General features: G+C 45.5%; 1 protein-coding gene and 3 long non-coding RNA genes across 10 annotated transcripts in view; 3 read left to right on the top strand and 1 right to left on the bottom strand.

Annotated features, from left to right (window-relative positions):
* The window catches only part of LOC118381619 (focal adhesion kinase 1-like), a 56,375-nt gene that overhangs the window by 14,749 nt on the left and 16,887 nt on the right, over positions 1-24,739 (top strand). Inside the window, exons 5-12 of the mRNA XM_052505397.1 lie at positions 2,635-2,750; positions 2,855-2,955; positions 3,358-3,447; positions 3,576-3,780; positions 13,864-13,975; positions 19,018-19,104; positions 21,052-21,189; positions 21,661-21,792. Coding sequence (XP_052361357.1) covers positions 2,635-2,750; positions 2,855-2,955; positions 3,358-3,447; positions 3,576-3,780; positions 13,864-13,975; positions 19,018-19,104; positions 21,052-21,189; positions 21,661-21,792 — 981 coding nt within the window. The remainder of the gene's footprint in view (positions 1-2,634; positions 2,751-2,854; positions 2,956-3,357; positions 3,448-3,575; positions 3,781-13,863; positions 13,976-19,017; positions 19,105-21,051; positions 21,190-21,660; positions 21,793-24,739) is intronic.
* On the top strand, positions 5,273-6,273 carry LOC127921799 (uncharacterized). 3 transcript variants are annotated; one of them, XR_008109610.1, is made up of 4 exons: positions 5,273-5,483; positions 5,539-5,703; positions 5,869-5,923; positions 6,144-6,273. It is a non-coding gene; the product is annotated as an uncharacterized LOC127921799 (long non-coding RNA). The 3 variants fall into 3 exon arrangements; XR_008109612.1 differs by having other exon boundaries at positions 6,089-6,247; XR_008109611.1 differs by lacking the exon at positions 5,869-5,923.
* Positions 19,752-20,932, top strand: LOC127921800 (uncharacterized). 2 transcript variants are annotated; one of them, XR_008109614.1, is made up of 3 exons: positions 19,752-19,889; positions 20,307-20,432; positions 20,559-20,932. It is a non-coding gene; the product is annotated as an uncharacterized LOC127921800 (long non-coding RNA). The 2 variants fall into 2 exon arrangements; XR_008109613.1 differs by lacking the exon at positions 19,752-19,889 and adding an exon at positions 19,972-20,243.
* On the bottom strand, positions 22,947-23,830 carry LOC127921798 (uncharacterized). Of its 4 annotated transcripts, none has more exons than XR_008109608.1 (3): positions 23,707-23,830; positions 23,482-23,616; positions 22,947-23,436 (listed from the first exon to the last, which is right to left on the bottom strand). It is a non-coding gene; the product is annotated as an uncharacterized LOC127921798 (long non-coding RNA). The 4 variants fall into 4 exon arrangements; XR_008109609.1 differs by having other exon boundaries at positions 22,947-23,346; positions 23,392-23,616; positions 23,662-23,803; XR_008109607.1 differs by having other exon boundaries at positions 23,662-23,803.

Raw genomic sequence — 24,739 nt, 5'->3', positions numbered from 1 at the left:
CTGGATTACTGCAACTCGCTGTTGGCTGGGCTCCCTGCCTGTGCCATTAAACCCCTACAACTCATCCAGAACGCCGCAGCCCGTCTGGTGTTCAACCTTCCCAAGTTCTCTCACGTCACCCCGCTCCTCCGCTCTCTCCACTGGCTTCCAGTTGAAGCTCGCATCCGCTACAAGACCATGGTGCTTGCCTACGGAGCTGTGAGGGGAACGGCACCTCAGTACCTCCAGGTTCTGATCAGGCCCTACGCCCAAACAAGGTCACTGCGTTCATCCACCTCTGGCCTGCTCGCCTCCCTACCACTGAGGAAGTACAGTTCCCGCTCAGCCCAGTCAAAACTGTTCGCTGCTCTGGCCCCCCAATGGTGGAACAAACTCCCTCACGACGCCAGGACAGCGGAGTCAATCACCACCTTCCGGAGACACCTGAAACCCCACCTCTTTAAGGAATACCTAGGATAGGATAAAGTAATCCTTCTCACCCCCCTTAAAATATTTAGATGCACTATTGTAAAGTGGCTGTTCCACTGGATGTCATAAGGTGAATGCACCAATTTGTAAGTCGCTCTGGATAAGAGCGTCTGCTAAATTACTTAAATGTAAATGTAATGTAAATTTTGTTATAGAATGGATGTTTTGGCGGTTGTCGTTCTTTGCGTTCAATGATACCGAATTCTTAGCTGCAGACTAGTAATTCATATCAAAGACTTGTTCTTATTCTGTCGGTATCGACATTCTAAGAGTTTAACCATGTGGTATGGTTAAAAGATTCAGCAATCGTCTCAACCTTTGTCCTCCTAATGGAGAAAAACATGGTCTGTTGAGGAATTCTCAAGGTTGGGGTTTATTTGGGAATTGCAGAAAAGGGCCTGTCCCAGGATGCCTGACCCTAACTGGACTCATGGGCGGTCCTCTGATTTAGTTAAACACAAAAGGGAATTGGAGTTTCCTTCATTAAACAGTCCAAAATCACATGACACAATTTTACAAACATCCTCACTCATTCATCTTATACAGCAATAAGATGCAAACCTCATATCTGAGGCTATGATATAAACAGCGTTATGGTAATGTGGCCGCACCGTATCCCATGAGTTTTACCAAGTTGTAACAAACGGACCAGTTCGTAGCTGGATTCTTCACTGATCTTTTATACCTTCTCCAGAACATAAATGTTGTTCAGACCTCAAGTTCTGTGAGGTCGAAGAAATTCCTTTGTTCTCTATGAAACTTTACTCTGTCTCTATACTGTGTGGCCATGAGGCAGGATCTTCCTGGAATTTACGACCTCTCTGACCACAGCAGCCTAGTTGTAGGAGGCAGGGAGAGGGGGATGGGGGTTGCTGTACCCAAAGAGGGCAATGTCATGACACTACCCAAGGTGATGGCCAATGCGCTCGTCGTGGCAATAGCCTGTCTCAAGAAAAACAGTGCTGCTGTCATTTGTTGAGAAATGTGTTTCCATTGGTTCTATAGACCGATTAGTCTTATTTTTTCAGCAGTAGGCATTTGCTTTCCAAAATGATTGTATTTTGAAATCTGTAAAAGGCAAACTGACATCCGCAACCAACCATAGAAATATAATCCATAGATGTCAGTTCCCTGGCACCCATTGCTAGTGTACCATTAGGGCTCCCGAGTGGTGCAGTGGTATAAGGCCCTGCATCTCAGTGCTTGAGGCGTCACTACAGACACCCTGATTCGATTCCAGGCTGTATCACAACCGGCTGTGATTGGGAGTCGGGCCTCCGGAAAGTGGAGAACAACACTTATGCACTTCTACTATGCAATGTCTTTCAAAAAAGCCCTGTTAGAATGGATTACCTACACATACTGACCACTTCATGTTATAGACAGAGGCCTGCTACATGGCAGACCAGTCTGAACTCATCTCTCGGCATGTCCAGCCCACTCATTATCTCAGCCAATCATGGCTAGTAAGAAGGTTGCTGCCTTTTTCTGTGGCTAAACTAACTAGGCTTGTAATTTAACCATTTTTTCGTATTTACAGATGGTATACAAGTTTGTTATTAAGGCACATGAAAGTTCACATGTTCCAGGAGGCATTTCTGCCAAAAACACATTTTTATAATATTATTTTTTTTACTCTCCTGTGTAGTAGTGATGCGCGACATGCGCCTAGTTTCCTGAAATTGTGCTCTCTGGTGTATTTTGAACATTGAGAGCGGGCTCCTGTGGTTGGATAAAAAAATATTATAATAATACAAAAACATTTTTTGTTCCAGCCCCTGACTTACACAATTGACCAGTCACATTTATTTATTATGCAGTTTTTATTTTTTTATTGTGTTAAATTCATTAGTTACCCAATCAAGGCAGGGCCCCCAGTTACCCACATGGCACCCCCTACCTCCTCTCCTCCCCCCATCTGATGATTAGCAGAATGGCATCAGGCTGTCTACACTCAAAATATATACTACATATTTATAAATACTGTATATATCTCCTTTATTATTATTATTCTACATTTTAAATGTTTTTATTCCTCTCTTGGGCCCCCAACAGGCCTGTGCCCAGGGGCTTCAGCCCCAGGAAGCTCCTACATTAAACCATCCCTGTATGTAATGTACAGGCTAAAGTGACTATTATCTTTTGTTTTCTCTTCCATCATTACAGCTACGCTCCTTCCTGCAAGTGAGAAAATACAACCTCGACTTGGCATCACTGATTCTCTATGCTTTCCAGCTAAGCACAGCACTTTCCTACCTGGAGAGCAAGCGGTTTGTACATCGGTAAGCCCTCACCCCAACCTAGCCTTATTAATATGGCGTTGGTGTGTTTCCTGTAAACACACTACTCTTCTCTTCTCCATTGTAACCATGTCTGCGTCTTGAAGGGATATAGCTGCCAGGAACGTGCTGGTATCCTCAGTGGACTGTGTTAAACTGGGAGACTTTGGCTTGTCTCGATACATGGAGGACAGCTCCTATTACAAAGGTAGGACTTTCACCTGTTCTGGAGACTAACTGTCCACAGTCAGCATGCCAGAGGAGATCACTTTCTGCTGTTTATGTTATCAGTAAGTCATTCATTAGGCTCCTCACTCTTTAAGCAGACAGCTGTGGCTGCTGTCATCATGGACATTATAAACATGGAAATATCTGTTGCACGTATGCATGGGGCGAGTGAAGGAAACTCAACAGCTCTTTTCATCAGCGTATGACTCTGTGAGACTGCTATTGTGAACCACTCATCTAACTATGGCTTAGGGAAGTCCTGTGGGAGGGGAAGTGTTTGTCTTGTTACTTGTTGCATTGTTCATGTGTAACTGTCTAATCAATCACAATAAAAACACTTGATCACAAAAAATCTAAGTCCTGCTTTCACCTCTCCTCCCAGCCTCCAAAGGGAAACTGCCTATCAAATGGATGGCACCAGAGTCTATTAACTTCAGACGCTTTACCTCAGCCAGTGACGTGTGGATGTTTGGTGAGTATGGGAATTTGATACAGTACTTATCAAACAGTGCTCTAAAACTTTTAAGTTCAAGGCTGTATGTTATTAGCTGATAAATTAGGGTTTAAATATATATATATATATGTTCCTCTGTACTCCAGGTGTGTGTATGTGGGAGATCCTCATCTACGGAGTCAAACCCTTCCAGGGGGTGAAGAACAACGATGTCATCGGGCGGATAGAGAACGGAGAGCGTCTGGCCATGCCCCACAACTGCCCCCCTACCCTGTACAGCCTGATGACCAAGTGCTGGGCCTACGACCCTAGCAAGAGACCCTGCTTCACAGAGCTCAAAGCCCAGCTCAGGTATGGCCGTCAGTCGGTCTATCTGCATGTACATTGCTGTAGTGCATGGTGCGTTATCATACCTTGAAGAATATCTCCTACCACTACAATGTCATAAGATCTGAACTGAGGTACATTGACTGTGGAGGAACAATAATACATATCTATCAGGGTTGGAGTTCATTCCATTGTATTAATTGAGTCAGTTCAGGAAGTGAACTGAAATTCCAAAAGTTTCTCATAGAGAGTGTGGGGGGGGTTGTCTAATAATTCTAATAATTTGTACACTGCAAATTGACCACAACTAAGCCCAAAAAGAGGTTGTATTTTAAAAGAACAATAATTCCATACCTTTATTATGTTGAAACACGATCACGTCTCTTTTTGTATTTGTGAGACTACTTGGAAACAGATTTCCTGAAATAAATAGATAACGAAAATATAGATATTTTTAAACAGGCCACCTGTTGCCGACCCCATCTAGATAGATTTTCATTCTTGGTCACTAGATGGCACCAAAGCATCCACACATTTCAATCGTTGAAGGTGGAATTGACTGGCTTGTTTGTACAGTTGGTTTCCACTAGATAGCACAGCCACAAAGTCAAAATTGGCTATAAAATTCATGAAAAAAAATAGCTTTTTGATCTTAATTTACAGTTCGGGTTCAGCATCAGGTTGTGTGGAAAGGTTAGGGTAAAGAAAGGTTTAAAATCACATTTTAAGAAGAGAAATTGTTGGAATAGTTGGGGTTAATGGCTTTGTGGCTGTGGTGACCAGTGATGACCCTCTCAGTAGCTCTGACTTGTCAGACCGTGCCCGTCTGTCCCACTTCCTGTCTGGGATGACCTCATTGTTGGTATGGTAACTGAGAGGGACAGTGCCAGGGCCCTACCCTCACCTTCTATCCTTAGGTTTCCATTGGTGAGGGAGTCAGACCTGTGCGTTTGATTTAGCTTGGAGTTTTGGGGACTATTATATTGGTTTCATTTTATGGGGCAAACTATATTGAGTGGAGCTCAAGTGTTTGATATGTGTCTGACCCAGGTTTATTGAGGACGTAGTGAAAGAGACAATTACAAATGGCCACCGGCCACTGTTTTGGTAAACAGCTGAGGAACGAGGCTAGAGAATTGTAATCTCACTCACATTCATAGACAGAGCTATGGATGCAAGGACTGACCATCCATGATATCAGTTTGAACCATGTTTTTGAATCTATACAGTGTTAACAATTACATTGTTTAAATACAATGAAGAGAACAAGCTTATATGTTAGGTATTGATGGGTGAACTAAAGCTCTTGACGTGTTCAGAAGTTATATTCTTCAACAATCAATGAGGATATATCATTTATTTAAATGTCCAAACATGAATGTAGCAGTTGCAGAAAGGTCAGTATGTGATAGTGGTGAGGAAAGCACTTTCAGGTAATCCTTCACAAGAAAGGTCAGTATGTAATAGTGGTGAGGAAAGCACTTTCAGGTAATCCTTCACAAGAAAGGTCAGTATGTAATAGTGGTGAGGAAAGCACCTTCAGGTAATCTTTCACAAGAAAGGTCAGTATGTAATAGTGGTGAGGAAAGCACCTTCAGGTAATCCTTCACAAGAAAGGTCAGTATGTAATAGTGGTGAGGAAAGCACCTTCAGGTAATCCTTCACAAGAAAGGTCAGTATGTAATAGTGGTGAGGAAAGCACCTTCAGGTAATCCTTCACAAGAAAGGTCAGTATGTAATAGTGGTGAGGAAAGCACATTCAGGTAATCCTTCACAAGAAAGGTCAGTATGTAATAGTGGTGAGGAAAGCACCTTCAGGTAATCCTTCACAAGAAAGGTCAGTATGTAATAGTGGTGAGGAAAGCACCTTCAGGTAATCCTTCACAAGAAAGGTCAGTATGTAATAGTGGTGAGGAAAGCACCTTCAGGTAATCCTTCACAAGAAAGGTTAGTATGTAATAGTGGTGAGGAAAGCACCTTCAGATAATCCTTCACAAGAAAGGTCAGTATGTAATAGTGGTGAGGAAAGCACCTTCAGATAATCCTTCACAAGAAAGGTCAGTATGTAATAGTGATGAGGAAAGCACCTTCAGGTAATCCTTCACAAGAAAGGTCAGTATGTAATAGTGGTGAGGAAAGCACCTTCAGGTAATCCTTCACAAGAAAGGTTAGTATGTAATAGTGGTGAGGAAAGCACCTCCAGATAATCCTTCACAAGAAAGGTCAGTATGTAACAGTGGTGAGGAAAGCACCTTCAGGTAATCCTTCACAAGAAAGGTCAGTATGTAATAGTGGTGAGGAAAGCACCTTCAGGTAATCTTTCACAAGAAAGGTCAGTATGTAATAGTGGTGAGGAAAGCACCTTCAGGTAATCTTTCACAAGAAAGGTCAGTATGTAATAGTGGTGAGGAAAGCACCTTCAGGTAATCCTTCACAAGAAAGGTCAGTATGTAATAGTGGTGAGGAAAGCACCTTCAGGTAATCTTTCACAAGAAAGGTCAGTATGTAATAGTGGTGAGGAAAGCACCTTCAGGTAATCTTTCACAAGAAAGGTCAGTATGCAATAGTGGTGAGGAAAGCACCTTCAGGTAATCTTTCACAAGAAAGGTCTAGACAGACAACCTGGTAACTGCCTTTGAATTCCCCTCTGATGCAATGCTGGACATTTTTCCGTCATTGACAGGGTAGGGTCTCTGTGTCAGTCATTTCCATGCAGGCTGAGGCTCGTGTTGCTAGGCATCTGGATGTCCAGGTAAGATACCCTGGGGCCACGATGAAGTAGTTTAACTTCACTCCATGACGTAGGGATCTGTCTCCTTTCCATCAGTGACTGCTATAGAACAGACCTGTAGCTGCTGTATCTGTGTGAGCTGTGCTGCTGCCTGCCATGCTGTCTCCCATCACAGTGGCCTTGGTTTACACAGACAAGACATGTCGGAAAATAAGAGTGCTGTGCTTTTATTATCCTGTTTAAAACTCAGCATGAGTCACACCTCCACTTTCTACTTGTCTTCCTAAGTCCCACCACATCGGTCATGTTCTGGTGCTCCAGCAGCATGGAAGAGAGGGCTGTGTCCTGGAAACCATGTCAATATTTACACTCTTAATACTCTTTATATGAAAAGCCAGGCCCTTGAAAGGCATTTGATGTGGGGTTCGTTGGTTGAGACTTGTTTTATATCATCATATAAATTAGGGAGCACAGCTGCCAGAAGTGTGTGTGTGTGTGTGTGTGTGTGTGTGTGTGTGTGTGTGTGTGTGTGTGTGTGTGTGTGTGTGTGTGTGTGTGTGTGTGTGTGTGTGTGTGTGTGTGTGTGTGTGTGTGTGTGTGTGTGTGTGTGTGTGTGTGTGTGTGTGTGTGTGTGTGTGTGTGTATACCCTTACATGCCACCACTGTCATATACCCTTACATGGTACCGCTGTAATATACCCTTATACCCTTACATGGTACCACTGTCATATACCCTTACATGGCACCACTGTCATATACCCTTACATGGCACCACTGTCATATACCCTTACATGGTACCACTGTCATATACCCTTACATGGCACCACTGTCATATACCCTTACATGGTACCACTGTCATATACCCTTATACCCTTACATGGTACCACTGTCATATACCCTTATACCCTTACATGGTACCACTGTCATATACCCTTACATGGTACCACTGTCATATACCCTTACATGGTACCACTGTCATATACCCTTACATGGTACCACTGTCATATACCCTTACATGGTACCACTGTATTATACCCTGACATGGTACCACTGTCATATACCCTTACATGGTACCACTGTATTATACCCTGACATGGTACCACTGTCATATACCCTGACATGGTACCACTGTCATATACCCTTACATGGTACCACTGTATTATACCCTGACATGGTACCACTGTCATATACCCTTACATGGTACCACTGTATTATACCCTGACATGGTACCACTGTCATATACCCTTACATGGTACCACTGTATTATACCCTGACATGGTACCACTGTCATATACCCTTACATGGTACCACTGTCATATACCCTGACATGGTACCACTGTATTATACCCTGACATGGTACCACTGTATTATACCCTGACATGGTACCACTGTCATATACCCTTACATGGTACCACTGTCATATACCCTTACATGGTACCACTGTATTATACCCTGACATGGTACCACTGTATTATACCCTGACATGGTACCACTGTCATATACCCTTACATGGTACCACTGTCATATACCCTTACATGGTACCACTGTATTATACCCTGACATGGTACCACTGTATTATACCCTGACATGGTACCACTGTCATATACCCTTACATGGTACCACTGTCATATACCCTTACATGGTACCACTGTCATATACCCTTACATGGTACCACTGTCATATACCCTTACATGGTACCACTGTATTATACCCTGACATGGTACCACTGTATTATACCCTGACATGGTACCACTGTCATATACCCTTACATGGTACCACTGTCATATACCCTTACATGGTACCACTGTATTATACCCTGACATGGTACCACTGTATTATACCCTGACATGGTACCACTGTCATATACCCTTACATGGTACCACTGTATTATACCCTGACATGGTACCACTGTCATATACCCTTACATGGTACCACTGTCATATACCCTGACATGGTACCACTGTATTATACCCTGACATGGTACCACTGTATTATACCCTGACATGGTACCACTGTATTATACCCTGACATGGTACCACTGTCATATACCCTTACATGGTACCACTGTATTATACCCTGACATGGTACCACTGTCATATACCCTTACATGGTACCACTGTATTATACCCTGACATGGTACCACTGTATTATACCCTGACATGGTACCACTGTATTATACCCTGACATGGTACCACTGTCATATACCCTTACATGGTACCACTGTATTATACCCTGACATGGTACCACTGTCATATACCCTTACATGGTACCACTGTCATATACCCTGACATGGTACCACTGTATTATACCCTGACATGGTACCACTGTATTATACCCTGACATGGTACCACTGTCATATACCCTTACATGGTACCACTGTATTATACCCTGACATGGTACCACTGTATTATACCCTGACATGGTACCACTGTATATACCCTGACATGGTACCACTGTCATATACCCTGACATGGTACCACTGTATTATACCCTGACATGGTACCACTGTATTATACCCTGACATGGTACCACTGTATTATACCCTGACATGGTACCACTGTCATATACCCTGACATGGTACCACTGTATTATACCCTGACATGGTACCACTGTATTATACCCTGACATGGTACCACTGTATTATACCCTGACATGGTACCACTGTCATATACCCTTACATGGTACCACTGTCATATACCCTTACATGGTACCACTGTATTATACCCTGACATGGTACCACTGTATTATACCCTGACATGGTACCACTGTATTATACCCTGACATGGTACCACTGTCATATACCCTGACATGGTACCACTGTCATATACCCTTACATGGTACCACTGTATTATACCCTGACATGGTACCACTGTATTATACCCTGACATGGTACCACTGTCATATACCCTTACATGGTACCACTGTATTATACCCTGACATGGTACCACTGTATTATACCCTGACATGGTACCACTGTCATATACCCTTACATGGTACCACTGTCATATACCCTTACATGGTACCACTGTATTATACCCTGACATGGTACCACTGTATTATACCCTGACATGGTACCACTGTATTATACCCTGACATGGTACCACTGTCATATACCCTTACATGGTACCACTGTATTATACCCTGACATGGTACCACTGTCATATACCCTGACATGGTACCACTGTATTATACCCTGACATGGTACCACTGTCATATACCCTTACATGGTACCACTGTCATATACCCTGACATGGTACCACTGTATTATACCCTGACATGGTACCACTGTAGTATACCCTGACATGGTACCACTGTCATATACCCTGACATGGTACCCCTGTAGTGTATTTAGACAGCTCTGTGGTATTGTCCTGCGGATATGACTCCAGCTAGTCTCACTGTGAAAGGAGAACTCTGAGGGGACGGTATTATTAAGTCCCATGGAAAAGAGGGCTGTCCAAACCAAACCCTCTGCCTCTGATCCTGAGCTGTTCTTTCTGCTCTGCACTGAGCTGACCTGAGAGACTGTGTCTGTCTGGCTGCTTGACCACGTCTGGCCAGATCGGCAGGCTTGGCACTAGCGCTGCTTTAACCTCACCGTCACCGAGACATCTTCTCCAGGCTCGATCTCGGCTCCACAGCGGAGGGCTTCAGTTCACCGTCACCGAGACATCTTCTCCAGGCTAGATCTCGGCTCCACAGCGGAGGGCTTCAGTTCACCGTCACCGAGACATCTTCTCCAGGCTCGATCTCGGCTCCACAGCGGAGGGCTTCAGTTCACCGTCACCGAGACATCTTCTCCAGGCTCGATCTCGGCTCCACAGCGGAGGGCTTCAATTCAGCGTCCAATCTTTTAACAAGCCAACCGCCCACCCACCCGCCTGCCTGCGCATTTATTGGACAGATGCCAAGTGTAACCCGCTGCCTGAGTAGCCCAGTAGAGTAAGAGGGAAGGCATGAAGAGGAGACAGCTGATCTAGACTGAACAGACTGAGTCCCCCATTCTTTTCTCTTGTGAAGACTATTTTATTGACTGAGTGCTGTTCCAGTTCTAATAGACCCTTGTTTCTGGGACTCTCTGTCTGGTTGTTTGTCTGGTCTCTGGGACTCTCTGCCTGGTTGTCTGTCCGGTCTCTGGGACTCTCTGCCTGGTTGTCTGTCTGGTCTCTGGGACTCTGCCTGGTTGTCTGTCTGGTCTCTGGGACTCTCTGCCTGGTTCTCTGTCTGGTCTCTGGGACTCTCTGCCTGGTTGTCTGTCTGGTCTCCTGGACTCTCTGCCTGGTTGTTTGTCTGGTCTCTGGGACTCTCTGCCTGATTGTCTGTCTGGTCTCTGGGACTCTCTGCCTGGTTGTCTGTCAGGTCTCTGGGACTCTCTGCCTGATTGTCTGTCTGGTCTCTGGGACTCTCTGCCTGGTTGTCTGTCTGGTCTCTGGGACTCTCTGCCTGGGTATCTGTCTGGTCTCTGGGACTCTCTGCCTGATTGTCTGTCTGGTCTCTGGGACTCTCTGCCTGGTTGTCTGTCTGGTCTCTGGGACTCTGTGCCTGGTCTCTGTCTAGTCTCTGGGCCTCTCTGCCTGGTTCTCTGGGACTCTCTGCCTGGTTGTCTGTCTGGTCTCTGGGACTCTGTGCCTGGTCTCTGTCTAGTCTCTGGGCCTCTCTGCCTGGTTCTCTGGGACTCTCTGCCTGGTTGTCTGTCTGGTCTCTGGGACTCTCTGCCTGGTTGTCTGTCTGGTCTCTGGGACTCTCTGCCTGGTTCTCTGTCTGGTCTCTGGGACTCTCTGCCTGGTTTTCTGTCTGGTCTCTGGGACTCTCTGCCTGGTTGTCTGTCTGGTCTCTGGGACTCTCTGCCTGGTTGTCTGTCTGGTCTCTGGGACTCTCTGCCTGGGTGTCTGTCTGGTCTCCGGGACACTTGGTTCATGCGTACTGGACGTCTCTCCCCTAATGGATTATCTAAGTGGATATGTTCTACTGTTCCTCTAGCAGCACAAGAGGCAGCTCAACTCCCACTGTTGTAAGGTAACAGTCAGGGCTTTTCCTTCCGTATCCTTCTCTCCGTGACTCAGTTGACTGAATATGTCCTATTGAGGTCTGCCTTGAGCAAATGTGGAGAAATGTAGTTGGCTGTGAAGGAATGGATTTGATTCAGGTCCCTCACAATACAGTTTTACAGACTTATTCTGAGCATTGATGATATGGAACTCTAGCAAAGTGACGCTGGTGAGTAGTGAATATGTTTGGACTGTCATTTAGCATGGCATTCAGTGTGTCCCCATTGTAATGCTGTTGAGTTACTGTCAGACTGTTTGATGTTGTTTTTAAAGGTAGTAGCTATTAGCTAGTCAAGAGAAAGTCATACTTTATACAACGTTTTGTCAGCAACACTGTGAACACTTTTGTTATTAGAGGCAACAGTGCTTTGTTAATTTGCCTGTAACTTGTTAACAGACTGGTCAGGTTTGTGTTGTGTGTTGACCAGGACAGGTGGTCCCCATCTTATTGTTCTTGTCTGATTTACTGCTGCTATCACACATTATTTATTTATTTAACCTTTATTTAACCAGGTTAAACACATTGAGTTTAAAACCCTATTTTGCGAGGGAGACCTGGCAAGAAGGCAAAACAGGGAAATAGCAGCGTGTCCATAAAACATCACAGAAAAATACAGAATACACACAAAAGACAAAGTGTCACAAGTTAAAGATACAATTGAAGATAAGAAACAACTGCAGTTTTCACCAACAGTGTTGTCAATCAGAGTCTTAACTGGCAAAGACACTAACTCCTCTAACTTTACAATCTTCTGAAGCATGTTCCAGGATGAAGGGGCATTATGGGAAATGATTGTTTTCCATCTCAGTTCTAGCCTTAGCAACAGACAAGGACAGCAGCGACTGTGAATGAAGACTATATCGAGTGACTGATCTGGTCAGTAAAGAACAGAGGTACAAAGGCAGCATGGCAGCTAGGACTAATGCTGTTTCCACAAATAGCCCTCCCTCCCTGAGAGAAAGACAGAGAGAGGGAGAGAGGGAGTGTGAGGGACAGAGAGAGACTGTGAATGAAGACTATATCGAGTGACTGATCTGGTCAGTAAAGAACAGAGGTACAAAGGCAGCATGGCAGCTAGGACTAATGCTGTTTCCACAAATAGCCCTCCCTCCCTGAGAGAAAGACAGAGAGAGGGAGAGAGGGAGAGAGGGAGTGTGAGGGACAGAGAGAGACTGTGGGGTCATGGGACACAGTTTATTGCCTGTATTTATGCTGGAGGACCCTCCACTTCATATCTGTTCTTTGTTTAGCTGGGAGGAGACACTCCAGAGTTCTCAGCATCCAGAAGAATGTTTGGCTCAGTGAATTGCCTGCATTCTGTTCAGACTGGACATTGGACGACAGAACGGAGAATAGATCACAGAACATTGGGGTCTGAGTTAATGCTGGCTGAAAGGTATTGTCAGAACAGTACAGAACAGTACAGTAGAGTCGACCCACATCTCCTCTCATTGTGTGCTTCTATAAATGGCTTATTCCTCTAATGGCTATTGCAGGTCTGAGGGGAGGGGCGCTGGTTCATGTGTTTGAGCAGTTTCCCCTCTTTTAGTGCCTGTCCAATGGGTTTCCATGTGCTGTGGACCAGAGGCATAACATCACTGTAGCAGATCCAGGCTGGGTGGAGGGGGACCGCTGTCTGCTTTCCCTACTCTGTATTCCTTAATGTCCTGTGTGTGTACCATATTGTCTGACTCTCAAAAGGCTCCCTATTCCCTTTATAGTGCACTACTTTAAACAAGGCCCATAGAGCTCTGGTCAAAAGTAGTGCACTATATAGGAAATAGGGAGCCATTTGGTATGCATCCTATGTACTGTAGCTCAGGGCAAGAGGATGTAGCTGGTTACAGGGGAAGGTTGTTGTAGTAGTCAGCTGTGTGAAACCCACCCTGTCAGCTAACAGGACAGCTCTGGAAACTAAACCATCAGAACGTAGCAGGACTTAACAGTGAAGGACATGGACCTTGTGGCTGTAGCTACGCTGCAACAATATCCATCCCTGAATTCTAGTGGGGAAACCTGTCACCTTGTACAGTAACAGTACAGTACAATAACCTCTACAGTGTTTATACAGGGTATCTCTCATCCTCGTCTCTCCCCTCTCAAAGCCACAGCACCACAGGTTTAGGTCTTAGGAGATGCTAAACTGAACTAAACTATAGTTATGTTCCTGACTCCAGAAGTCTGATAGTATCACACACACACACACACACACACACACACACACACACACACACACACACACACACACACACACACACACACACACACACACACACACACACACACACACACACACAGTGACAGTGGTTTGTTCTGTCTCTCTGCAGTCAGATATTGGAGGAGGAGAAGCTCCAGCAGAAGGAGAGGACACGTATGGAGATGAGACGTCAGGTCTCCGTGTCCTGGGACTCAGGGGGGTCCGACGAGGCGCCGCCTAAAGTAAGAGCTTGCACACACACACACACACACACACACACACACACACACACACACACACACACACACACACACACACACACACACACACACACACACACACACACACACACACACACACACACACACACACACAGATAGAGAGTCACATGCACACTTTTATACATACACAGCAGTACATTAATAGACACACACACACCACACACACAGAAGCACATTAATAGACACACACACACAGAAGCACATTAATAGACACACACACACAGAAGCACATTAATAGACACACAACACACAGAAGCACATTAATAGACACACACACACACAGCAACTTTATGCCTTGGCCACGTGGAGGTCACAGACGTCATCATCAACACCTATCTTGGCAGTCAGTCTGTCAGTTGGCTGCTCACATTACAAGAGGAGTTTTCATGGTATGACATCTGTAAACACTGTACATAAATACAACAGTACAGTCAAGCTTGAAGCTTTAGTCAGTGACTCCCTCAGGAATTACACATAGAGTCAGGTGGGGTCTACATGCTTGGAGCCACAATTTCAGTTCTGTTGGTCAGACTGTCTGTCCGTTAGACATTATTCTGAGGGAAACGTTCTTCGTAGCTTCACCTCTTCCATCCTCTAATGTTATTTAGAGAGCTTTCATTTTCTATCTGATATACTAATGTAATTTCTGTTCCCAGTTTTCTCTCTGCTGCAGCTGTTCGCCTTATCTAAAGCCTTATCTATTGTTAACTCATGGTCCTATTCTCAGGAACTAGTCTCCACCATGGACAAACACTGCTGGCTGCTGTGACTGAACAGCTCTGTGTACAGCCACCATATCAACTCAGCCAAAAAAGAAACGCCTTCTCACTGTCAACTGCGTTTATTTTCAGCAAACTTAACGTCCGTAAATATTTGTATGAACAAAGCAAGATTCAATAACTGAGACATAAACTGAACAAGTTCCACAGATATGTGACTAACAGAAATGTGTCCCTGAACAAAGAGGGGTCAAAAGTAACAGTCAGTATCTGGTGTGGTCACCAGCTGCATTAAGTACTGCACTGCATCTTCTCCTCATGGACTGCACCAGATTTGCCAGTTCTTGCTGTGAGATGTTACCCCACTCTTCCACCAAGGCACCTGCAAGTTCCCGGACAATTCTGTGGGGAATGGCCCTAGCCCTCACCCTCCGATCCAACAGGTCCCAGACGTGCTCAATGGGATTGAGACCTGGGCTCTTCGCTGGCCATGGCAGAACACCGACATTCCTGTCTTGCAGGAAATCACACACAGAATGAGCAGTATGGCTGGTGGCATTGTCATGCTGGAGGGTCATGTCAAGATGAGCCTGCAGGAAGGGTACCACATGAGGGAGGAGGATGTCTTCCTTGTAACGCATAGTGTTGAGATTGCCTGCAATGACAACAAGCTCAGTCCGATGATGCTGTGACACATCGCCCCAGACCACGACGGACCCTCCACCTCCAAATCGATCCCGCTCCAGAGTACAGGCCTTGGTGTAACGCTCATTCCTTCGACGATAAAACCAGAATCCGACCATCGCCTCTGGTGAGACAAAACCGCGACTCGTCAGTGAAGAGCACTTTTTGCCAGTCCTGTCTGGTCCAGTGACTGGGTGGGTTTGTGCCCATAGGCGACGTTGTTGCCGGTGATGTCTGGTGAGGACCTGCCTTACAACAGGCCTACAAGCCCTCAGTCCAGCCTCTCTCAGCCTAATGTGGACAGTCTAAGCACTGATGGAGGGATTGTGCGTTCCTGGTATAAATTGAGCAGTTGTTGTTGCCATCCTGTACCTGTCCCGCAGGTGTGATGTTCGGATGTACCAATCCTGTGCAGAGTGTTGTTACACGTGGTCAGTCACTGCGAGGATGATCAGCTGTCCATCCTGTCTCCCTGTAGCGCTGTTTTAGGCGTCTCAGTACGGACACTGCAATTTATTGCCCTGGCCACATCTGCAGTCCTCATGCCTCCTTGCAGCATGCTTAAGGCACGTTCATGCAGATGAGCAGGGAACCTAGGCATCTTTCTTTTGGTGTTTTTCAGAGTCAGTAGAAAGGCCTCTTTAGTGTCCTAAGTTTTCATAACTGTGACCTTAATTGCCTACCATCTGTAAGCTGTTAGTGTGTTAACGACCATTCCACAGGTGCATGTTCATTAATTGTTTATGGTTCATTGAACAAGCATGGGAAACAGGGTTTAAACCCTTTACAATGAAGATCTGTGAAGTTATTTGGATTTTTACAAATTATCTTTGAAAGACAGGGTCCTGAAAAAGGGATGTTTCTTTTTTTGCTGAGTTTAAAACCACCATTTCTCTTCTAATACTGTGTGATGACTATTGATGGGAACTATTTTATCAAGAGACTATTTTATCAAGGGACTATTTTTCAGGGGACCATTTTATCAAGAGACTATTTTATGTGACTACACTGTCCCCCCCTTAGTGACTACCTTGCTGTTTTCCCCCACTGACGACCCTGCTCTCCGCCCCCATTAGTTCCTCTACCAGCTCTCTGCTTACAGCTTATCACCTAGCTGGCTTTGTCTTCAGCAATGTTCCATCATGTCTCAATGTGCTTGTTGTGCTCTGTCTGTGTGTCTGACCACATCTCCCTGTGTCTCAGTGTCTCTGTTCCCTTGTCTCCCTCCGTCTTGTCTGTCTGGTCCCTCCCGTCTGTCCGGTCCCTCCCGTCTGTCTGTCTGTCTGTCCGTCTGTCTGTGTCATCATCATCATGCTATACCTCCCTGTGCTTTGTCTCTCAGCCCTCCCTGTGCTTTGTCTCTCAGCCCTCCCTGTGCTTTGGCTCTCAGCCCTCCCTGTGCTTTGTCTCTCAGCCCTCCCTGTGCTTTGGCTCTCAGCCCTCCCTGTGCTTTGTCTCTCAGCCCTCCCTGTGCTTTGGCTCTCAGCCCTCCCTGTGCTTTGGCTCTCAGCCCTCCCTGTGCTTTGTCTCTCAGCCCTCCCTGTGCTTTGTCTCTCAGCCCTCCCTGTGCTTTGGCTCTCAGCCCTCCCTGTGCTTTGTCTCTCAGCCCTCCCTGTGCTTTGGCTCTCAGCCCTCCCTGTGCTTTGGCTCTCAGCCCTCCCTGTGCTTTGTCTCTCAGCCCTCCCTGTGCTTTGTCTCTCAGCCCTCCCTGTGCTTTGTCTCTCAGCCCTCCCTGTGCTTTGGCTCTCAGCCCTCCCTGTGCTTTGTCTCTCAGCCCTCCCTGTGCTTTGCCTTTCAGCCCTCCCTGTGCTTTGGCTTTCAGCCCTCCCTGTGCTTTGTCTCTCAGCCCTCCCTGTGCTTTGGCTCTCAGCCCTCCCTGTGCTTTGCCTCTCAGCCCCCCTGTGCTTTGGCTCTCAGCCCTCCCTGTGCTTTGGCGAGCACCCCCTTCCCCACCACAGCTAGTACTACACCCTCCATGCCCCCTGCTGTTGTCAGGTCCTCTACCCCCACCTCCACACTGACAGGCTGTACTACACCCTCCATGCCCCCTGCGGTTGTCAGGTCCTCTACCCCCACCTCCACACTGACAGGCTGCAGCCACTCCAAAAGCAGCAGCTGACCCATGCAGTCCACAGATCCATACATGCCGGTGAGACAGGACAGAGGGCCACAGCATTAAATAGATCAGAGATGTAAAGGTTTTGACATACGCCAGTCTAGTGGTGTCTCTCTGAAAGACACACAGCAGGGCAGGACACTGTCCAGCTCCAATCCAGGGATTTCAGTGTCAAGTTATGTAGAGAAATCACTGGTTGTTTCTCATAGGGCTCCTGTTAGGATGCAACAGTGATCCATTATAGTGCTATTTCACTTTGACAAGAGACACAAAATGGCTTCAAATCTAGTTAGATGATTATTGTGGATTTGTTCAAAGCTGTGGGCTAAATACTTACACTGAATATGATGGCAAACACACTAGAGTAACATGAACTTACATTTAGAATTAAATAATGTTTTGGTCCATCGTAGATTTAGTGATTTTATTTGTTGAATATTGTGACACTAAGCTGTTTGGAAAGCGACATGTTGTCTTAACACATGCTAACACAATGTGCCTTGGCCTTGAGGGGGAAATGCTGTGGAAATGTCCTCAGGTTGTCACTCACTTTCAGAGCCTGTGTAGGATGCTTGTATAATCGTTGTCCCAAATGGCACCCCTTTTCCCTATGTAGTGCACTACTTTTGACCTGGGCCCATAGGCCTCTGGTGGAAAGAAGGGCACTATGTTAGGGAACAGGGTTCCATTTGGGATGCAGTATGCAGTACTGTACAGCAGGGTGACGTCTCCTCCCACCAGATCTTTGGATGATGCAATCTACTGTCATTCTACCATGAAAACATGCTGCTCTCATTGGTCCTTTTTCAACACGGTTGGTTGATGCTTCCGTTGTCGTCATCTTAGCCATCCCAACGTTGTGTACAACCATGTAGAATGTGTCTATTGTACGTATTCTAAATGAGTATCTGAACTCTGTAACTTGCACATCATTTCCTGTTTCATGTCCACCGTGTTGTCACATGTTGTAACTTACAGCCTGTTCTGTTTCGTTCACTGTCTTTTGCTAATCGGGAGGTTTGGCCTCGAGAAGCTTACTGTGAAAAGGTCTGTAAGGTAGATGTCTCACTATGATTAAATATAAGGAAAGTCTGAGTGCAATGCTCAGTGGAGGAGGAGATTGTTGCCTGCCTGCCTATCAACATGTCACCCTGAATTGGAGATGATTATTCTACCCCCCCATCCCCCATCCCGCACCAAAAATAACCATCAACTCTACTAAGTCCAACACCAGAACTCTCATATAACTCTTTTGTGAATGTTGAACTAAACCGCCTGCTTGTTTCATAGCCTTTCTTTGTTTCCCTTTTACATTGCATCTGTATTGTGTGTGTGTGTGTGTGTGTGTGTGTGTGTGTGTGTGTGTGTGTGTGTGTGTGTGTGTGTGTGTGTGTGTGTGTGTGTGTGTGTGTGTGTGTGTGTGTGTGTGTGTGTGTGTGTGTGTGCACCTAGTAACAGGGCTCTCTGTCTCTCTCTCTCTATAGCCCAGCAGACCAGGATACCCCAGCCCACGCTCCAGTGAGGGGTTCTACCCCAGCCCACAGCACCAGGGGCAGCCCACCCACTACCAGGTAGAGCAAGGAGAGCTGGTACATTGTGTTATAAATTACTTATAACAGCATAACCACGAGCAGGTAGAGCAAGGAGAGCTGGTACATTGTGTTATAAAGTAGTTATAACAGCATAACCACTAGCAGGTAGAGCAAGGAGAGCTGGTACATTGTGTTATAAAGTAGTTATAACAAATCAAAGAGCTGGTACAAAACAGCATCAAGGTAGAGCAAGGATTTGGTACATTGTGTTATAAAGTAGATAACAGCTAGCAGGTAGAGCAAGTATTGTGTTATATCAGTTATAACTGACCACTAGCAGGTATAAAGTGCTGTATAAAGTAGTTATAACAGAAACCACAGCAGGTAACCCCAGTATAACCACTAGCAAACAATGCAGGTTATAAAGTAGTTATAACAGCATAACCACAGCAGGTGGGAGAGCTGGTACATTGTGTTTATAAACTAACCACTTATAACAGGCAAACCACCACTAGCAGGTAGAAACCTATAAAGTAGATAACAGAGGAACAGGTAGGCAGCTGGCTGGTACATTGTGTTATAAAGTAGTTATAACAGCATAACCACTCTGGTGTGCAAGGTGTTAGAGCTTATAACAGTGTTACATAACCACTAGACAAGGAGAGCAAGTAAAGTTATAACAGCATAACCACTAGCAGGTAGAGCAAGGAGAGCTGGTACATTGTGTTATAAAGTAGTTATAACAGCATAACCACTAGCAGGTAGAGCAAGGAGAGCTGGTACATTGTGTTATAAAGTAGTTATAACAGCATAACCACTAGCAGGTAGAGCAAGGAGAGCTGGTACATTGTGTTATAAAGTAGTTATAACTGGGTAGAGCATTACATTGTGTTATAAAGTAGTTATAACAGCATAACCACTAGCAGGTAGAGCAAGGAGAGCTGGTACATTGTGTTATAAAGTAGTTATAACAGCATAACCACTAGCAGGTAGAGCAAGGAGAGCTGGTACATTGTGTTATAAAGTAGTTATAACAGCATAACCACTAGCAGGTAGAGCAAGGAGAGCTGGTACATTGTGTTATAAAGTAGTTATAACAGCATAACCACTAGCAGGTAGAGCAAGGAGAGCTGGTACATTGTGTTATAAAGTAGTTATAACAGCATAACCACTAGCAGGTAGAGCAAGGAGAGCTGGTACATTGTGTTATAAAGTAGTTATAACAGTATAACCACTAGCAGGTAGAGCAAGGAGAGCTGGTACATTGTGTTATAAAGTAGTTATAACAGCATAACCACTAGCAGGTAGAGCAAGGAGAGCTGGTACATTGTGTTATAAAGTAGTTATAACAGCATAACCACTAGCAGGTAGAGCAAGGAGAGCTGGTACATTGTGTTATAAAATAGTTATAACAGTATAACCACTAGCAGGTAGAGCAAGGAGAGCTGGATCATTGTGTTATAAAGTAGTTATAACAGCATAACCACTAGCAGGTAGAGCAAGGAGAGCTGGTACATTGTGTTATAAAGTAGTTATAACAGCATAACCACTAGCAGGTAGAGCAAGGAGAGCTGGTACATTGTGTTATAAAGTAGTTATAACAGTATAACCACTAGCAGGTAGAGCAAGGAGAGCTGGTACATTGTGTTATAAAGTAGTTATAACAGCATAACCACTAGCAGGTAGAGCAAGGAGAGCTGGTACATTGTGTTATAAAGTAGTTATAACAGTATAACCACTAGCAGGTAGAGCAAGGAGAGCTGGTACATTGTGTTATAAAGTAGTTATAACAACATAACCACTAGCAGGTAGCCTAGCTACTACAACACACTGACAGAGAGGCATGAGACAGTACCCTGTGTTTATACAGTAGTTATAACAGGCCTTTCCCGAGATGTCATGGGATTCTGTTTTTGTCGTTCGGATTTTGGTTGTTCCTGATCTAAGTAGATACATTACTAATTCAAAGGACCCTGTCCTTCCCAGATGGCAGGATACCCAGGCCCCCACGGCATGCCTTCCATCACCAGTGGGATGTACCCTCCCCAGGCTTCCCACGATCCCCAGGACACCTGGAACCACCACCGGCAGCAGGACCTCCCCATGTGGTCCCCCAACATGGAGGTAAGGATCCGGGGATGGACCAGTGTTGTACACCTGGTGCTCCCAATAACAAGATGGTACTGTAGTAGCGATTTAGGTTGGTGAGGGACAATACATTGATTCTCTATCTCTCTCTCTTTCTCTCTCTCTCAATCTCTCTTTTTCTGTCTGTCTGTCTGTCTGTCTGTCTGTCTGTCTGTCTGTCTGTCTGTCTGTCTGTCTGTCCTCTCTGTCTGTCTCTCTGTCTGTCTCTCTGTCTGTCTCTCTGTCTGTCTCTCTGTCTCTCTCTGTCTGTCTCTGTCCGTCTCTCTGTCCCTCTCTGTCTGTCTCTCTGTCTCTCTGTCTTTCTCTCTGTCTCTCTGTCTTTCTCTCTCTCTGTCTGTCTGTCTCTCTGTCTGTCTGTCTCTCTCTCTCTCTGTCTCTCTCTCTCTCTCTCTCTCTCTGTCTCTCTCTCTCTCTCTTTCTCTCTCTCTGTGTGTCTGTCTGTCTCAGGACAGGGGGTCTCTGGACATGCAGGTGATGGGTCAGGTTCTGCCCCCCCTCCTGATGGAGGAACAGCTGATGATGCAACAGCAGCAGATGGAGGAGGACCAGCGGTGGCTGGAGCATGAGGAACGTTTCCTGGTAATAACACACACACTATACTGTGGGGCAAAAAGTATTTAGTCAGCCACCAATTGTGCAAGTTCTCCCACTTAAAACAATGAGAAAGGCCTGTAATTTGCATCATAGGTACACTTCAACTATGACTGACAAAATGAGAAGAAAATCACATTGTAGGATTTTTTATGAATTTATTTGCAAATTATGGTGGAAAATAAGTATTTGGCCAATAACCAAAGTTTATCTCAATACTTTGTTATATACCCTGTAACTTCTTCTTTAAGAGACTCCTCTGTCCTCCACTCGTTACCTGTATTAATGGCACCTGTTTGAACTTGTTATCAGTATAAAAGACACCTGTCCACAACAGTCACACTCCAAACTCCACTATGGCCAAGACCAAAGAGCTGTCAAAGGACACCAGAAACAAAATTGTAGACCTGCACCAGGCTGGGAAGACTGAATCTGCAATTGGTAAGCAGCTTGGTTTGAAGAAATCAACTGTGGGAGCAATTATTAGGAAATGGAAGACATACAAGACCACTGATAATCTCCCTCGATCTGGGGCTCCACGCAAGATCTCACCCCGTGGGGTCAAAATGACAACAAGAATGGTGAGCAAAAATCCCAGAAACACACAGGGGGACCTAGTGAATGACCTGCAGAGAGCTGGGACCAAAGTAACAAAGCCTACCATCAATAACACACTACGCCGCCAGGGACTCAAATCCTGCAGTGCCAGACGTGTTCCTCTGCTTAAGCCAGTACATGTCCAGGCCCGTCTGAAGTTTGCTAGAGAGCATTTGGATGATCCAGAAGAAGATTGGGAGAATGTCATATGGTCATATGAAACCCAAATATAACTTTTTGGTAAAAACTCAACTCGTTGTGTTTGGAGGACAAAGAATGCTGAGTTGCATCCAAAGAACACCATACCTACTGTGAAGCATGGGGGTGGAAACATCATGCTTTGGGGCTGTTCTACAAAGGGACCAGGACGACTGATCCGTGTAATTGGTGGCTGACTAAATACTTTTTTGCCCCACTGTATATACATACACACAAACCACACACACACACTATATATACATACACACAAACCACACACATACACACTATATATATACATACACACATACCACACACATATACAAGCACACACACACACACTATATATATATACATACACACAAACCACACACACACACACACATACCACACACACCACACACACACATACCACACACATATACAAGCACACACGCACACTATATATACATACACACATACCACACACACACAAACCACACCTATACCTCACACACACACACACATAATCATTGTACAGACCTGCCTCCTGTAACCCCTCTGATGGTGATGCAGGAGATAACAGACCTGCCTCCTGTAACCCCTCTGATGGCGATGCAGGAGATAACAGACCTGCCTCCTGTAACCCCTCTGATGGCGATGCAGGAGATAACAGACCTGCCTCCTGTAACCCCTCTGATGGCGATGCAGGAGATAACAGACCTGCCTCCTGTAACCCCTCTGATGGCGATGCAGGAGATAACAGACCTGCCTCCTGTAACCCCTCTGATGGTGATGCAGGAGATAACAGACCTGCCTCCTGTAACCCCTCTGATGGTGATGTAGGAGATAACAGTCCTGCCTCCTGTAACCCCTCTGATGGTGATGCAGAAGATAACAGACCTGCCTCCTGTAACCCCTCTGATGGTGATGCAGGAGATAACAGACCTGCCTCCTGTAACCCCTCTGATGGTGATGCAGGAGATAACAGACCTGCCTCCTGTAACCCCTCTGATGGTGATGCAGGAGATAACAGACCTACCTCCTGTAACCCCTCTGATGGTGATGCAGGAGATAACAGACCTGCCTCCTGTAACCCCTCTGATGGTGATGCAGGAGATAACAGACCTGCCTCCTGTAACCCCTCTGATGGTGATGCAGGAGACAACAGACCTGCCCCTTCATGTTCTGTTTGCAGGGTGTTTAGTTACAACTGTAATGTCTGACACAAATGTACTTCATCATTCCTTGGAAAGCCCTGTGTTAATTGTGCACAGATGTCGTACATGATGTTTTGCACTGGCTTCATACCCCTCAGTTATTTTAGTAGTACCATATCATTGTCTCTGAGATGTGTCCCAGAGCGCCTCAGTTCATTTTTTACATTCAACGGACAAAGATGTTTTCAGAGAAGAAAGGGGGAAACAAAAACCATCGTCTTGTGTTTTTCAGACCTCAACTTTTGTGTGTTCTCAAAGTTTTGTATTGTGTGTGTGTGCGTGTGCGTACCCAGGTGTGGCTAAAGCAAATTCCTAGCTAATGATAGGTTTGTCCCTCCATGTGCCGTCAAGTATGGTAAACTTATTTTGACCCACAGTTGGTGAAGGCAAATGTTCTTTGCTGGAAAGCTGAGTAGGTTGTATGTAGTTTAGACCCGTAGACTCTTATTTCATACAAGGGGAGGGACTACTAGAAGAAAGGAAGGAGAGGACCAGGGGAGAGAGATAGGGAGGGAGAAAGAGACAGAGGTGGAGAGATAGAGACAGCGAGGGATAGAGAGAGAGAGACAAAGAAGGAGGAAGAGAGAGAGGCAGGCGAACAGAGAAAGACCGCTATCTGGCTGCATGTTCACTTTGTGTGAGTCAGTCAGCGAGCCAGTCAGTCAGTAAGTCAGCGAGCCAGTCAGTCAGTCAGTGAACCAAGCCGTGTAAACAGGAGTAAAAGTGGGGAACCTCTCTCATCCTGTTGATGGAATTCCTAGCAGCTCCATGCTCTCCTCCCAGGCACTGAAACACCCAGCAGAGAACAGCAGTCCAAAGGATGCAGGTTTTCAAGTCCTGCCTGGGAAAACTGGTACAGCATTAGAGAAGGAGGCAGGGAAGGAGAGAGGAATGCGAATAGTTTGGCAGGCAGCTGGCGTGAGACTGAAGTTTTAATAAGT

The sequence above is a fragment of the Oncorhynchus keta genome, unplaced genomic scaffold (assembly GCF_023373465.1).
Source record: "Oncorhynchus keta strain PuntledgeMale-10-30-2019 unplaced genomic scaffold, Oket_V2 Un_contig_23566_pilon_pilon, whole genome shotgun sequence".
NCBI lineage: Eukaryota > Metazoa > Chordata > Actinopteri > Salmoniformes > Salmonidae > Oncorhynchus > Oncorhynchus keta.
Note: the sequence above shows the minus strand (reverse complement) of the source record. Positions and strands in the feature narration are given on the sequence as shown.